General features: G+C 40.8%; 1 protein-coding gene across 1 annotated transcript in view; it reads right to left on the bottom strand.

The window, feature by feature from the left end:
• Positions 1–17163, bottom strand: part of LOC117525697 (voltage-dependent calcium channel gamma-2 subunit-like) — a 161514-nt gene that overhangs the window by 54782 nt on the left and 89569 nt on the right. The window contains exon 2 of the mRNA XM_034187625.1: positions 6731–6814. Coding sequence (XP_034043516.1) covers positions 6731–6814 — 84 coding nt within the window. The remainder of the gene's footprint in view (positions 1–6730; positions 6815–17163) is intronic.

Below are 17163 nucleotides of genomic sequence, written 5' to 3'. Positions count from 1 at the left end.
TCCAGTAGTCCTGGAGCCTTGGCAGTGACACCAACAACATGTATGTCAGAAGTCCAAAAAATTTGTACAGATGTTCCATTTCAATGTCTGTCCAGTTGTATTTTTCCCCTAATGCCTTGTTTTTTTGTAACAATTTTATTGGTGTTGGTGCAAATTGTGTTAGTTGCAAAAAACAAAATAAAAAGGTATTTTGGACTTTGGGTGGAAAGCGTATCAACCTGGACTCCTGGTGTTCTCCGAGGCTGACATCTGCTTTTACTGCTGGAGCGGTGTCTGCATCCTCCTCCATGTCCCAGCAGTCAGCGCTGGGGCGTGTCTTTGCTACGTGTCCGAGCGGAGATCTGGATCTTGGAACAGAAGCGCGCGCTCTGACACTCTGTTCAGATCTCCGTGCGCACATTGGTGGATCCACCTGCTTTAGTTGCTCCTCCAGAACAAAAGAGGGGATCATCTCTTTCAGCACCAGAATCCTCACCGTCTGTTTTAGACTCTGACGACACGCTGCGCGATCTGTCTTCCTCCAGTTCAAAAAATAACTCAAGCGCTTGCTCCACATTCATAAATCGCCTCATTTTTACAAAAAAAAAAAAAGAAAACCCAAACAACAACAAAACACTAACCACACATGCTTTCCACCAGTAATAAAGAGAAAACAACCACACAGTCAGACCCACGTGGGGTGGGTGGGCTATGATCAAACACATGTGGGGTTAGTGAACACGTGGGGTTAGTGACTTCTGATTGGTGGAAAATTCACGAGGAAGCCAATCAATGAGGAAGAAGGAGTAATATTTCTTCCCACTGCTGTTGCTGCTGCAGTAGAGATGGAAATGATCCTTTTGGCTGCGTGTGTGTACATAAACGCGCAGTGAAAAATGACAATAATATTCATGAAAATGCATGGCGTAAAAAATACTCAAAGGTCAAGTTATACTATGTAGGACTATTAGCAAAATTTAAAAAGTGCTATAAAGGTTGAAGTCTCCATGTTCAACATGCATTTAAAGGGAGCCTCACAGTGCAGCAGATTGAGTGTTGTGTCTGCTTAATTAGGTCATGTGACTTTTTATGCGAGGGCGCGTCATTCGACTCCAGAGGGATAAAGTGCATATCTCACTCCAGTCAATGCTATCTTTTCAATAAAAATGAAATAGTGCCAAGGGCACTGTAGCTCACCAAGATGATACAAGACATCACACTTTCAGCTGGACAAGTGGGCATGGCCAAACTTCAAAGGTCGTATCAAGGTCAAAATTAAAAACTCTTAAAAACCCTGTCGGCTATGTTTTGGAGCTACCTACTACCCTTGTACCAAATTGTAGCTCAACATCTTTAAAAACTACTGACCAATGACTCAAGGCATCATTTTCAATATAAGCTCCATGTTTGACATAGGATTGGAATTTCTCAAATAAACTTTGGCATCCTCATAGGATGGAACGTCTGTGATTTTCAAGATGGCTGCTATGTTTGAACACCTTGAACAAATTTTCCTGAGCTTGTGGGTAAGAAAATGCACACTAAGATTCATCTTCTTTGGTCCAGCAGCTTTGGAGAAGAAGATTTTTACACGCGACATTGCTGACAGATGAACCATGGCATAAACCCACCGGACCTTCGGTCCAGGTAAGGTAAAAATTCTATATCAGATTATAAATCATTGCTTCCAAGTCTTTAACTTGTGTGGGCTTTGACAATGCTGATAAAAGTAAACCTAGCCAGAGTGTGTCAGAAAAATGCACGGCATCTTAATAGCATTTTAATCCAAAATCATGAAGTCATTTTGGAGACCAACATTTAGCTATCTGAAGGTCACTCCACTGGGTCTGTGGCCACTTAGATTCATGCTCAGATTTGTGATAGTGCATCAATCCGGGTTGCTTTTTGTATATTAAAAAACCCCAAATCAAATATGTTTAAAAAGCACAAAGTGTGATAAATACACACACCCTGAGAGATGCCTCTCCTCCTGTGTTTGCACACAGCAGTCAAGTGGAATAGCTGCTGATCCAGTTCCAAAGTCAATTCCTCCTTTCAAATAAATCCAAATTATAAGAATACATGATGGACAGTAAACATCTGATCACCGATCGTCACGTTTGTGTTGTTTCCGTCTGTCATTTGTCCATTCACACTCATTGATCTGGTAAGCAGGTAAAACTGTTAAATGGCTTGGGGGGGTCCAATGTCCACGGCACGTCTGTCCACGGCAGCAGTCACTTTACGTCAAAGTCTTCATGTTCCCACCTTTAAACAGATGGATAACATTCTTGTTCCTCTGCAACTCCGGGTCCAAGTAGTTTTTGAAGCGCATTTCTCATGGTGTGCCGGGCTGCAATTCTCCACTTTACAGGAGGCATTTTCAAAACATTTCCATTTCTCCCTCAAAAATCTTATCCATGGAGAAAAGTGCACAACTAATAAACACACGACTGCTTAGGATATACCCTCCCAAAACACACCTGTTCACCATTTTGACGTTTTCACTGTCAAAATCCACTAACAACACAGATTTCGAGCTGCAAAAAAATTCCAGTTTTCCCATTCGTTTCAAAGAATAGCTCTGAGGGGGCGGTGCCTCACATGATGTCACTGAACTTGACATTTCTCACAGGCTGACATTTCTGAGCATTTACCAGCGGCAGATGAAATCAAGCTAATTTCCCCATGTTTCTTACTTAATTTTTCAGGGCATATGGCACCAAACATGAAACACAAGACATCTTTATTTTCAGAATTCTTTATTTATTTGGAACAGTCAGCTCATTTGGCATTTCATTTATCAGAGATGTGCACTTTAAGATGTTTGTCCTTCCTTTGTCCACACATACCATGTGACCCTTTCTGTATGTCATCATCAAATGTTTTTGTTAGCAGATTAGCTTTTCAGATAAGTTTTAAAACCATCATCAGACCAATTATCTTCCGATAAATTTCGTTCCGATAACTCTCAGTCCGATAACATTTTTTTTTTTTTGCTGGTAAAGTGAGCAAATTTTAACGGTCAAAAATGTTTGTAAACCCTAAAATCAAACATTGTAGTCGGTCTGTTGTGTGTTTGTGGCAGACTGGCTGGCTGTCGCTTGCTGATGACATCATCATTAAGTGCAAAACGTAATTGGCTGGTTGATGCAGGGAGCATTATGGGTAGTGTAGTTCAGGTTCACTTTGAACATTACAGTGAGTGTTGTCGTCGGCTCGACACAAAAACAAGATGGGCTAATTTCAACTTTATTTTATTTTATTTCTTTGTGGCTGACGGTATAATTTAATCGTCGAGACTTGGTGGGGAGAGGAGCTCTCATGGTGCAGCTGTGTGTACAGAGGGACTTTTCTTCACCGTTTAAGACACTGTTTTGGATTTTAAACAAAAGGATGCTTTATGTGGATTATTTCTCCAAATGAATCCAACTGAAACTAACAGGTAAGAATTTATATTTACTACGTGTCTTTTAATCAATCAATGCATTAATGGACCTATTTCGGTTGTTTAAGTTGCAGGGTTCAAAGCAGTTTTTTTTAGTTTGTAAATGACAGTGTATCTAATACCGAGATAAACTGTGACTTCTAATACTGTGTTTTACTGCTTTTGAAAGTTGATGACAGTGTTTGGGTTTTTTTTATTCATTCATTTTTCGTGCGTTCTTATGTGTTTGTGATTCTTGAATTTACCCAGCAGCGAAAAGTGAAAGTGAAACTGGTTTATCAGAAGTCAACAGTGTAATCTGATGTGGCCGCATCTTAATCAATAATAAAAGTTATCGGTTATCTGTAATAAACATACATTTTTTTAGCAGTTTATCGGTTTAGCATCATAAAAGATAAGTTTTCAGTTATCGGATTAATGGTTATCAAAGCTAACTTTTTGGTTAACTGTGCCTACCACTGCATGTGAAATATAATAGCCAAAAAAGTGCAGGACTGTTCAGATCACCTGAAAACCATCTCATGCACCACCTCACACCAAAAAGTAAACATTTTATAAAATATTTGAGTTTTTTCCCAAAATACGCACATTTCCATTAAAGTGTATTTTCAATTCTCTACTTCAATTTGCGCAAAACCCGCTGGCTGTCTACAGTTACTTCTGTTGTTTTTAAGACTGATCACAATTTTGACCATGTCATTAAATACACCACATTCTGCCAACTCACAAGACTTCCCGACAACAACACCATGCCATTATTATGAGGTACAAAGTGATTCATCACAGCCTGAACAGCCATGAGACCATCAAGGCTGAAAACCATTTCTACAGGAAGAGATGTATCCTGATTCTCTTTTGGATGGAGGGGAAAGGCTAAGGGGAAGAGTTGGATAGCCTTTCAAATGCAGAATGTTCAGGACCACACTTGAAAGGAAGACGTGTGGCTGCAAAGGCGGAAAAATCAACCAGCGACCCCTAAATGGAAGTATCGTCCACATTAATAAGAACTTCAAATGACATTGTGCCCATATGGTGTTTTTACAGCTCTGTTCTTCACAGAGAAATTTTAAAATTCTCTAGTATGTCAGTGCTAATGTTTGGTGGCAAGAATGTTATTGTTGATTAGTCCCAAATTTTTACATATTTTCATATCTGATACCCCATGATTTGGCAGTGGACTGTGCCCATAAATTAAAGGGGTACGGCCACTGAGCTTTTTAAGATTTAAGACATAAAAAAAACAACATTTTCTTTGGCACCACTGCAGTTTTATTCATTAGCCTTTAAATGAGGGATTCAAAATATGACATTGCGAATATGATCCCAAATTGTGTTGTCAAGAGTATAAAAAAATTAATACCCCTGAAGGGAAAAATTTCAAATGAACAGACGACTATGAACTACTTTTGGTAGCAACCATAGAGACGTCATAGATCACATGGGGGCTTCCCCTGACTTATGTGAGGGGTACTGGGATGCACATAGCAACAGCCAATCAGAGTAGAGGTGCATGATGACGTCTGTTGGCTGCTGTCTTGAATATACATATTACGCATACACGCATCCTCCTCTAGACGGTGTTGAAAGGAAAATAAATTGTTTATTATGGAATTCACCCCCCAGGTAAATATGGTCTCTTTTTTCCTGGTACTGCAGGTTTTTGCGTGGTGTACTTTTATTGATATGTTTTGGAATGCATGATGACTGGATAGTCACTGTATTTTAAATGCAGTTGTAATTTTTTTGTTATAGTTTTTATACATTATTTTACTTGTTTTTGTTATATTTTTACTCTGCAGTGTTTTATTATGTCCTGTATGCCCTACTGTCTTGAAAGTGGTGAAATCAAAGATGTATTTCCACCCTGTGGACAATAAATTTTTTGTAATCATAATTAAAATGAGCTGTAATTTTGCAGCATGTTTCAAAAATAAACAGACATTATAATGCTTGGATTTCAGGATAAACTAAAGTCCATCCTTAGCGAACACAGCACTTGTCTCAGATGAAGAACAATAAATTTAAAAAAAATGAATGGTGCATAAACTGTGCCCTCTGATTCAGAATCTGTGCCCACACTGAAACTGTGCAGACAGAGAAGCAAAACTGTGGGTATTTTTGAAAAGTATGCATGGAATACCCAAAAGTGAGTGCACGGTTTTTGCAGTCCGTGCTCACAGAAGTCTAAACCATGCTCAGTTGTCTAAACTTTTTTGCCTGATTTTGTAGATTATTGAGTCAGAGGGCAGTGTTTTACGAATCTGTGGGCAGAGAGAGCAAAAAGGTGTGCGTTACTTAAAATTATTAAGACTGCATGCAGACAAATGCAAAAATGATGCCTATAGCTCATCCTACTCTCGTAACCATGGCTACAGACTGCATCCTTGAAGTACGTAAACACTCATCACATCTAATGACGTAGCAGCTGCAGAGATGTGCGATGGAACAGTACTGGTGCCTCACTTTTTTGCCAACCCCTACTCATTCTATGTCAATGGGTAGATTAGATTAGATTAGATAGAACTTTATTGATCCCTTGGGAAGACTCCCTCAGGTAAACTGAGGTTCCAGCAGCACTGTATAGCAGCACACAGAGTAAGAAGCACACAGAGTATCAAAAGTGAAAAAAGAAAAACAGTTTGCAAATATAAATACCAGAGTGATCAATATTGGTTTACTGGCTACTAGTGTTCCTCTCATTCTCATTCCCATTCTCTGTCTTCCTGTTACTCCTAAATGGTAAATGGACTGCATTTATATAGTGCTTTTCCATCTGCATCAGATGCTCAAAGCGCTTTACAATTATGCCTCACATTCACCCTGATGTCAGGGTGCTGCCATACAAGGCGCTCGCTACACAACGGGAGCAATAGGGGATTAAAGGCCTTGCCCAAGGGCCCTTAGTGATTTTCCCGTCAGGTGGGGATTTGAACCCATGATCTTCTAGACTCAAACCCAACACCTTAACCATGAGACCATCACCTCCCCTAAAATGACTCCTCCTCCCCCCAAGTGAGAAGTTGCACAGTCTGATGGCCTGAGGGACAAAGGAGTTTTTCAGTCTGTTTTGCAGCTTGTTGGGGAACAAATGATAAATGGGACTGGCCCCAAGACTCCAGTAAGATTCACTGATGCACATTCTCCTGGTGCAAAACAGAACTAGATCAAGGTTAGATCAACTAGAGCAAAGAACTAATCAAGGTTACACGGTTTTTGCTGCGGCAGGAAGCCAAGCGACAAACATGTCGAACCTCATTCCAGTGTCCCAATAATTATGGATCTGAGTGTGGATAACAGACTCACGTAAGAAGTACTCAGAAGCGTCTGCCTCGTAGTCTGCGTCCTCTGGGAAGTGATCTATCTGCTTACACATGCCTTTGAAAGAGCCTGTGATAGAAGGAAAGGAGGAAAGGACAGAAGGAAGGAAATGAGGCAGGAAATAAGAAAGAAAGGAAGGATGGCAGGAAAGAAAGCAGAGGGAGGAAAAAGAGAGGAATGAATATAGTCATAAGTTAAATGGGTTAATTTTGCAGAATGATTTCAGTGTAAACATTCATTAGTGTGACAGCAGGGAGTGAAGAGTTTAATACAGCGGCAGAAGATATTTTATTTCATAGGCTGTGGATGAAATGTGTTTGCGACTTACAATCCTGTCGCGTAAATGAAATCTGATAAAGACAGATGAAAGAACGATAGAGATGTGGAAGACCGGCAGAAGGACGGATGGAGAAAAAGAATGGAAACGTGTGAAAGGGAGTGAAAAGAGGGAGAAAATAAAGGTTATAGACTCAGAGACGTCTCCTTATTGCCTCTGAGACAAAAGGCCCCGGAGAGCGCGGCAAGATTTGCCAACAGCTTTGAAATGAAACATATCAGAGAGCAGAAAGTGACAGACTGAGGAGGAGACAGGAGCAGTTTAATCTGCATGCCTCGGCGGAGCAGGAGGGAGAGGACGAGGAGGAGAAGGAGGAGGCAGGAGGAGAAAGCCAGCAAAATGCAAATGAAAGAGAGGAAGAAAGACAAGCTGATGGTGGCGCTCATTAAGCGGGATTGTGTGTGTGTCTGTGTGTGTGTTTGGCTTGGTTCAGCTCCAGTGGTAATTGCATGCCCGCCCAAACCGCTGCAATTAAACGGCCCCTTGTTAATTGGCGATTGAAGGGCGAAAGACTTTTGGCATGCATGCCCACGTGCACGCAAATACAAGTACACACATGCTTTTTGCCGCATCGGCCTTTCTGTCACCAGATTTACTGCTTTTCCATCCACATAGTGTTGGTCTATATGCATTTGCACACATCTACAACTATCTATAGACAGATAAAAAAAACAAACAAACAAAAGTCACATTTATACAGTAGTGTTCAGAATAATAGTAGTGCTATGTGACTAAAAAGATTAATCTAGGTTTGAGTATATTTCTTATTGTTACATGGGAAACAAGGTACCAGTAGATTCAGTAGATTCTCACAAATCCAACAAGACCAAGCATTCATGATATGCACACTCTTAAAGCTATGAAATTGGGCTATTAGTAAAAACAAAGTAGAAAAGGGGGTGTTCACAATAATAGTAGCATCTGCTGTTGACGCTACAAACTCAAAACTATTATGTTCAAACTGCTTTTTAGCAATCCTGTGAATCACTAAACTAGTATTTAGTTGTATAACCACAGTTTTTCATGATTTCTTCACATCTGCGAGGCATTAATTTTGTTGGTTTGGAACCAAGATTTTGCTGGTTTGCTAGTGTGCTTGGGGTCATTGTCTTGTTGAAACACCCATTTCAAGGGCATGTCCTCTTCAGCATAAGGCAACATGACCTCTTCAAGTATTTTGACATATCCAAACTGATCCATGATACCTGGTATGCGATATATAGGTCCAACACCATAGTAGGAGAAACATGCCCATATCATGATGCTTGCACCACCATGCTTCACTGTCTTCACTGTGAACTGTGGCTTGAATTCAGAGTTTGGGGTCATCACACAAACTGTCTGCGGCCCTTGGACCCAAAAAGAACAATTTTACTCTCATCAGTCCACAAAATATTCCTCCATTTCTATTTTGGCCAGTTGATGTGTTCTTTGGCACATTGTAACCTCTTCTGCACATGTCTTTTATTTAACAGAGGGACTTTGCGGGGGATTCTTGCAAATAAATTAGCTTCACACAGGCGTCTTCTGTCACAGCACTTACAGGTAACTCCAGACTGTCTTTGATCATCCTGGAGCTGATCAATGGGTGAGCTTTTGCCATTCTGGTTATTCCTCTATCCATTTTGATGGTTGTTTTCCGTTTTCTTCCACGTGTCTCTGGGTTTTTTTGTCCATTTTAAAGCATTGGAGATCATTGTAGATGAACAGCCTATAATTTTTTGCACCTGCGTATAAGTTTTCCCCTCTCCAATCAACTTTTTAATCAAACTACACTGTTCTTCTGAACAATGTCTTGAACGTCCCATTTTCCTCAGGCTTTCAAAGAGAAAAGCATGTTCAACAGGTGCTGGCTTCATCCTTAAATAGGGGACACCTGATTCACACCTGTTTATTCCACAAAATTGATGAATTCACTAACTGAATGCCACACTACTATTATTGTGAACACCCCCTTTTCTACTTTTTTTTTTTTTTTTACTAATAGCCCAATTTCATAGCCTTAAGAGTGTGCATATCATGAATGCTTGGATTTGTTGGATTTATGAGAATCTACTGAATCTACTGGTACCTTGTTTCCCATGTAACAATAAGAAATATACTTAAAACCTGGATTAATCTTCTTAGTCACATAGCACTACTATTGATCTGAACACTACTGTATGTGTGTGTGTATATATGTATGTGAGATTATGTGTGCATGTATGTATATATGTGCGTATACATTTCTTATGGGTATTCATAAGCTTTGCTTCTGCCCACACCCTTTCGGTCACATGGGTACATTGTTGAGTTGATTTGCTACGAGTTTTTGCTTTTGTCGATTTGTGTGCAAAATAAATATATTTATTCATTCATTCATTCAATACTCTTCATGCCGCAATATAAATCTACAAGTAAATATAAATATTTCTGTAATGCTGTTTTTGGCTATCGATGAATTCACCATATGTCTCCTGCGTGACTTCATAATGAAGTCATTTATACCATCCATTCATTTTTTAGACCTGCTTACTCCAATTAAGGGTCACTGAGGGCTGGAGGATATCCCTGCAGTCATAGGGTGTGAGGCGGGGTACACCCTGGACAGGACGCCAGATTGTCGCACAAACAAACACCTTCACATCCACCCGCACAACTATGGGCAGTTTAAAGTTTCTATTCCACCTAACCTGCATGTCTTTGGATGTGGGAGGAAGCCGGAGCACCCGGAGGGAACCCACGCAAACATGGGGAGAACATAGCCCAAGTCACATGGGGTCGCACCCATGCTCCACTTCTTTATCCGCTTTTGGGTTGGCTGTCACATAGACAGGGCGACACTGAGAGCAACCTTTTTTTTTTGGCTTCAGAGCAGCCCTTCAAGGTCTCTATGGAAAACCTCTGGGTGATGTCTCACAAGCTTTGTCCAGTACATAGAGTCCAGTCTGTGAGTAAAACCAGCCAGTGTGGAAGCTGCTGTCATCGTGTGGAAGCTGCTGTGGGTTTATGAGATTAATAAGTAGAAGATAAAGTAGAAACATAATGAGGATCAATAAAGAAGACACTCTGCCACCAACAGTCCCAATAACGAGAGTTTTATGACTCTGTGTTTGATTTTCATATTAATTCGATGCTGGCTTCACAAAATGAAAATTCCCACACGATGTCAAACACATCAATTCGCACACTTATTGCCAGACACAAACTCCACGATGTTCACTATATTTTGCTATCACTGCACTCCTCCTCCTTTCACACTCTCCCTTCAGCACAGGGCCGCCCACGTTGCACTACCAGCACATGTAATCTGGAATTGCAATTCCACCTTCCTTCTCCCTCACATCTCCGTCTCACATCCACCCGAGATGTTGGCCCGAGGATTCCCGTTTAGAAGGTTGTGGCTCGTCTTTTTTGTTGCCTTTTATTTCTTCCACTGAGCCAGTTTTCACCAAAATCTGCATGATGAAGGATAAACTGTCAGCAAACTTGTTGAAAAGATTGAGGAGAGATGTGGTAAAAGAGGTGCTGGCAGGAAATGTTGAATATTTTACCGTTGCTAAGGAGGCATTTCTTTTGATGCTGTTTGTCGGACGCGTAGCAGGATTATGCAAAAACTACTAAACAGATTTTCTTGAGAACTGGGCCCAGTTTCATAAAGCAGTCTAATCTTTTAGTCTAATAAGATTACTTAGTCGACTAAGGTTAGTCACTCAACATTCCGTCTAATCTCCGTTACACATTGGCGGCTTAACTTGTAGACTGGCCGTTTTACGTTATTCAATGATTTTCATGGCTGTAGTGGCCTCACGAGTGCCGTTGCAAAGACACGCCTGCAATGCGTGACAGTTTTGTTTATTTTCAGGTTGGTCCGTCTGCTACAAACATGGTCGAGTTCGCCGTAGCAGAGGAGAGGTGCTCCCGACCTCGGTGTCTGCAACCATCTCCAATGGATTATTCCGGTCCTCCTCCATCAAGTGATGATACATGATAGACTTTTTTTTTTGAGGTAACACACTGAAGTTTTGTCAACTAAAATAAATTAGCCTCCTCTGTAGCAGGCTAAAAACATTAGTCGGGAAACTTTAGTCAATGAAGCACTTTGTGCAATGATTAATGTTAAAAGATGAGTCGAATAAGTGAGTTTAGTCCACTAAACAAGATTAGACTGATTTATGAAACTGGGCCATGGTGAGAGGGTGGAGGCATGGACCAAACAAGAAACCATTAACTTTTACAGAGGATCTAGTTATGGGGGTGGATTTGTCACTTTCGTTAACATTGATGAATCTCACAGGTCTTCGGGTCTACAGATGGACATTTACATCCACTCATCATGGGCATGGATGTTGTGGTACTTTTTGTGTTTTTAATGATGTCTGTCAACTGTTCTTTTGTCAAGGTGAAATGATTGTACAGCAAACATCATTAATGACTTTACATACAGGAATAGAGTGCACAAGTTTTAATTTTTTTGGATCTTCTCAAAACCACACAGGTTAAAAATATGGGCTCAACTATACACACACCTTCACTAATATTTGGTTAAATGTCACTTAAGAAGCTACACCTGAACCAGATGCTTTTGGTAGTTATCAACAAGATTCTGGCGTAATTCTGGCTGTGTATCTGACCATTGTTCTGGGCAGAACTGGTAGAGATAATTTAAATTTGTTGGTTTCCTGGTACCGACCCGATTTTTAGCGTAGTCCACAAATTTTCAATAGGGTTGAGGTTATGGCTTTGGGCAGGCCATTCCAGAAGCCCCGACCTCAACCCCATTTAAAATTTGTAGACTACGCTAAAAACCGGGTTGGTGCCAGGAAACCAACAAATTTGGTTTCGGGGCTTTGGGAAGGCCATTCCAGAAGCTTAACGTTAGCCTGCTTTATTCAACCCACAACCAGTTTTAATGTGTGTTTGGGATCATTGTCCTGTTGGAACACCAAATTGTGGCCAAGATTCAACAGTCTAGCTGTTCAAGTGATACTTAAAAATTTGAAGGTAGTCCTTGTTCTTCATTATTCCATCCACTTTGTGCAATGCAACAGTAGCACTGGCAGGAAAAAAAACAACCCCAGAGCATGATGGTACCACCATCAATGCTTGACAGCTGGTATGGTCTTCTTAGGTTTGAAAGAGGTGTTCTCTTCACGGATGAATCCCGGTTCACACTGTCCAGGGCAGATGGCAGACAGTGTGTGTGGCGTCGTGTGGGTGAGGGGTTTTCTGATGTCAATGTTGTGGATCGAGTGGCCCATGGTGGCGGTGGGGTTATGGTATGGGCAGGCATCTGTTATGGACGAAGACCACAGGTGCATTTTATTGATGGCATTTTGAATGCACAGAGATACTGTGACGAGCTCCTGAGGCCCATTGTTGTGCCATACATCCAAGAACATCACCTCATGTTGCAGCAGGATAATGCACGGCCCCATGTTGCAAGGATCTGTACACAATTCTTGGAAGCTGAAAATGTCCCAGTTCTTGCATGGCCGGCTTACTCACCGGACATGTCACCCATTGAGCATGTTTGGGATGCTCTGGACCGGCGTATACGACAGCGTGTACAAGTTCCTGCCAATATCCAGCAACTTCGCAGCAGCCATTGAAGAGGAGTGGACCAACATTCCACAGGCCACAACTGACAACCTGATCAACTCTATGCGAAGGAGATGTGTTGCACTACATGAGGCAATAAAACAAAACTGCACCTTTCAGAGTGGCCTTTTATTGTGGGCAGTCTAAGGCACACCTGTGCACTAATCATAGTGTCTAATCAGCATCTTGATATGGCACACCTGTGAGGTGGGATGGATTATCTCAGCAAAGAAGTGCTGACTATCACAGATTTAGACTGGTTTGTGAACAATATTTGAGGGAAATGGTGATATTGTGTATGTGGAAAAAGTTTTAGATCTTTGAGTTCATCTCATACAAAATGGGAGCAAAACCAAAAGTGTTGCGTTTATATTTTTGTTGAGTGTATTAACTTTAAAACTCTCACTTTTCCATTATGGAAAAGTGAAATTAATAAGAGTATGGAAATTAATAAGAGTATTTTTGACAGACAATTCTCAGGTTGTTTTCAACTTGTTATAATTTCTTAATACGCGTATCTTTTATACAAATTGACGATTATATCGGGGAATACATATTTCAAAGTAGAATGCCCATCTAAGTGTAAATGTTAGCTATAGTTTATGCGACTTTTAACCATCTATATCTCCCACTTGGTTTTGACAGACGGTGTAACATCCGCAAGGGTCATTTTTAATTACATTTTTTTGTACTTAAAATTGACTCAAGGGCCTTTTATTTACTTTTAATTTTTCATTTCATGGGTTTTCTATTGACTAACACACAATGCAATTGCCTTGAGGTTGGTTTGAAAAAAATATGACCTGGTTGAAAAAGTGAGGTCCAATCGTGTTATAATATGTGATGAAAAAAAGTGGATTTTCCAAACTTCTTTTCAATTATTCTTTATTTTATGAGCAACGAAATACACTCAAATTATGCATACTATATATACAGTAGTTACATTAGTGTTAACAATAACAAACATTTCTATTCAGCAGTCCATATGTTGTGAAAGTGTAATGACATGGACCCACAACAGGGGGCGTAAATGAACGGACAATAGATGAGCCAAAAATACAACACTTTACTGTTGTGAAGCGTGCACAATGAAATACAGACAAATACAGACTTTGGACAGAGTCAAATGTACTAAGGTGACGTGTGGGCAGGCTCGAGGATAGAAGACGTCCGTCCAGAGAAGAGCCGGATCCCACACGATTTCCACTGCCACCGAACCCGGAGAATACTGGAGCCGCCAAGTTCCGAGTCTCCAGGTGGCCACCGTCTCCGGCTGTCGGATCTGGTACTGCTGGCAGGAAGCAGAAACAGTTATGTGTGGGTGTGTGTACACCCAGCAAATACAAGCAGCGACAGTTCCTTAATGGTGGGTAAGACACCTCCACCTCCAAAACAGGAACACAATAACAATACCAGTAGCACCTACTGAACACGGCTGAGAGTTTTACCTCCAAAGGCAAACGATATCTCGGCGACGAGGTGGAGATGTCGTCCGGCTTTTGTGTGTGTGGTTGATGACCAGGAGATTGGTGACAGCTGTCATAGTTTGAGTGACAGCTGTCACCCCAGCTGTTCCTGAAAGGCGGCAGCGCCCTCTCGTGCCTGAAGCCCGACCTCCTCTTCAGTGGCCCACACAACACCATATTTAATAAACACATTCATGAAGTACCTCAGGTGTAATATAACGGTTTAGCATATTGTGAGCCATATATATATATATATATATATATATATATATATATATATATCTGCGATCCACTCCCTTAATTGGATTCCCTCCAAATGTTACTGGTTAGTCCACCCTCTCCCAAGGTTTAGCAGTTTTTGTATAATCCTGCTACAATCGATCTCCCATAGTTACAGAGGTGTGTGTAAGGTTCTGGTGCTGGTGTGTGCTCTCAGAGCTCTTTAAAAATCAATAAATGAATAAATAAACCTACAAATTAATGCATGCTGATGAAATGTTGAATTGCATCTTCATGATTCCTCAGTTCCTTAATTAATGCCACAACACTTTCAAATTAAGACATTTGCAAATGCAGACAACACAAATACGAAAATTAACTCCATCAATTTAACAACAAATAGTTGTATCAAAAACATCTTGCAAATTGGGAAAATGCTTGCAAACACAGCGAACACAAATATAAGCAACGTCATATGTAACAGTTTAATTACCCCATGCGTCAGGCGACGCGATGACAGCAGGGTATTGTTTTCACTGGTGTGTGTGTGGATGTCTGTCTGTCTTTGGAGATGATAATTCAAAAACAGCTGGATGGATTTCTTTCAAACTTGGTGGTCATTTTGTTTGGATGGATATTAAATTTAGGATTAGTTTGGTAAAATGTCGTAGCAGATGTCTCCGTGGAGAGGAAGATCATCTCTTGATCAATTCCCAGATAGGATGATGGACATGGCAAAAATCTACATCCAGGGTTAATCTACAGATGCTTGAGTGTGGGTTTCTTTAACGTGGGGATGTCGTTGCACGCCGACAAATAACACGGACCTTGACAGATCCTTAGCCTTAGCCTGGTCCGATGGCTGGGAAATCCCAGACGACTGGAGTCTGACGATCTACTGTAGCCGTCATCTGCCTTCATAGCCGTTGGGTTACAAGCCTGATCTGCTGTTGAGGACGTCCTGTGTCACCAAAGCCATGTTAGCATGTCTCTTGTTCAGGGTTTCCTGTTAGGCCTTCATGCTTGCCATAGCGGCCATGTGGCACACCAAATTTCACCCCAACAGGCAATTTCCTACATGATCCATTACCCACAGTGGCTCATCATGGATGAGGGGTTGGATTTTGTTGCCCATTTGGTCAAACATCAAGGTCAAGGAAAACATGATGGGAAAAAATGAATTTTTTGGGATAACTCCACAACCAAGACGCCTAGATGGCTCAAACATGATGGGAATACTTCCACCGTATTACTCCAATCCATTCCAGTCGGAGCCAACTGGCTGCCAAAGTGATGATTTATCCTCCTTGTGTTTTATTAAACTCTGTTCATTTATATCGTGTTTTGCACAGATAAAACCAAACTTGTGCCTGCTGTAAAATCCTCCTAAGAAACCCCTTGTCCTCTCCACCATCATCATAACGAGGTGTCACTCCTCCAAATTGCTGCTTTTAAATTATACATCCTACTTTAACATCGAACAGACAGTATTATTCTGACACCAACCTCCACCTCAGCGGTCAGGCCAAATCCGTCACACACTTATCGTCACGGGAAACGGCCCCTTCACCTTCCTGAGGATGATTTATACCAATAAGCGCAGACCTCTCTAACCTCTCCCAGCTGTCACCGGCCAGTCAGAAACCTCCCCGTGACCTTGTGCCTCTTCAGGGTAAGTTAATGTAGTGTGATAAAACACTTCATTTCATGAAGTATTAACATCCGAACCCACTCACAGTTCCAGCAGAAAGGCTGCGAGATGGAATGTTAAGTATGAAAGTGCTCTTCTGAACCCGTGCTTTGCCTTATGCTAATACTTTATTCTTTATGCTAATTAAGGCTGCAGTCTATTTGCATGCTCAGTGCCATTAAACTAATCCCTCAGCAGCAAAGGTGATGGAATGTCAGAGACCTACGAAAAGACTCCATGTGTTACATCACGCAGATTAAATGGCAGTGCATAGAAAACCCTCTTTCTTTCTTTCTTTTAGTCTATAAGTCATCAATTTTGACCTAATTGGTGCCACATAAGGTGATGAAATGACACTTAGAATCCAGTCTGTATCATGGCCTACACAAAAATGTATGATAACTATCGCAGGGTGGCAGCTGTAGCCAGTTAGGGGTCAATGAAGAATTACACAGAGGTCAAAATGTAAAATGCTCCAATCATATTGAAAGGTATTCCATATTATTTGTCTGATCATAACGACTCCAAAAAAGTATAGTTTAGACTATCTATGATGGAATGTTCTGGAGTTATGGGGTAAAAACAGCAAAAATGGTGACAGAGGTCAGTTTCAGTTTGTACAGGGGTCAGAAGTTAAAGTTGCTCCAATTTCAGTAAAAAATGATATAAATTATTGGTTGTAATAAAAAGGATTATTAAATGAAATAGCTTTGACGGTGTTGAATGTTTGGTCTCCAAAGTAAAGGTCAAACAAGGTCGACGTCCTTTGGATTCTATGACAGGTGACATATGTTACCCAGTAACGTGATAACTAAGCATGACAGATGGTGAAAACTATTCACCCAAACAATAATTACTGAAATTGGAGCAACTTAAATTAAACTTCAGCTGGAATGCATTTATGGTGGTTGTGTAAATGTGCAGTGGCTGAGAGATGCCACAACACATCAAAATTACCACAAGCGAGCTTGGAAAATACAAATACAATAAATAAATGAGAATTAAAAATAAACAAAGTGTCTGCATCAATTTGAGTTTGATCAAAACACTTGCAAATGCAAATATAACCTACAGCACTTATAACAGTTTCATGTGATAACACGTGTGCTGCAAGTTCACGCAGTAC

Source organism: Thalassophryne amazonica, chromosome 15 (genome assembly GCF_902500255.1).
Source record: "Thalassophryne amazonica chromosome 15, fThaAma1.1, whole genome shotgun sequence".
Lineage (NCBI taxonomy): Eukaryota > Metazoa > Chordata > Actinopteri > Batrachoidiformes > Batrachoididae > Thalassophryne > Thalassophryne amazonica.
Note: the sequence above shows the minus strand (reverse complement) of the source record. Positions and strands in the feature narration are given on the sequence as shown.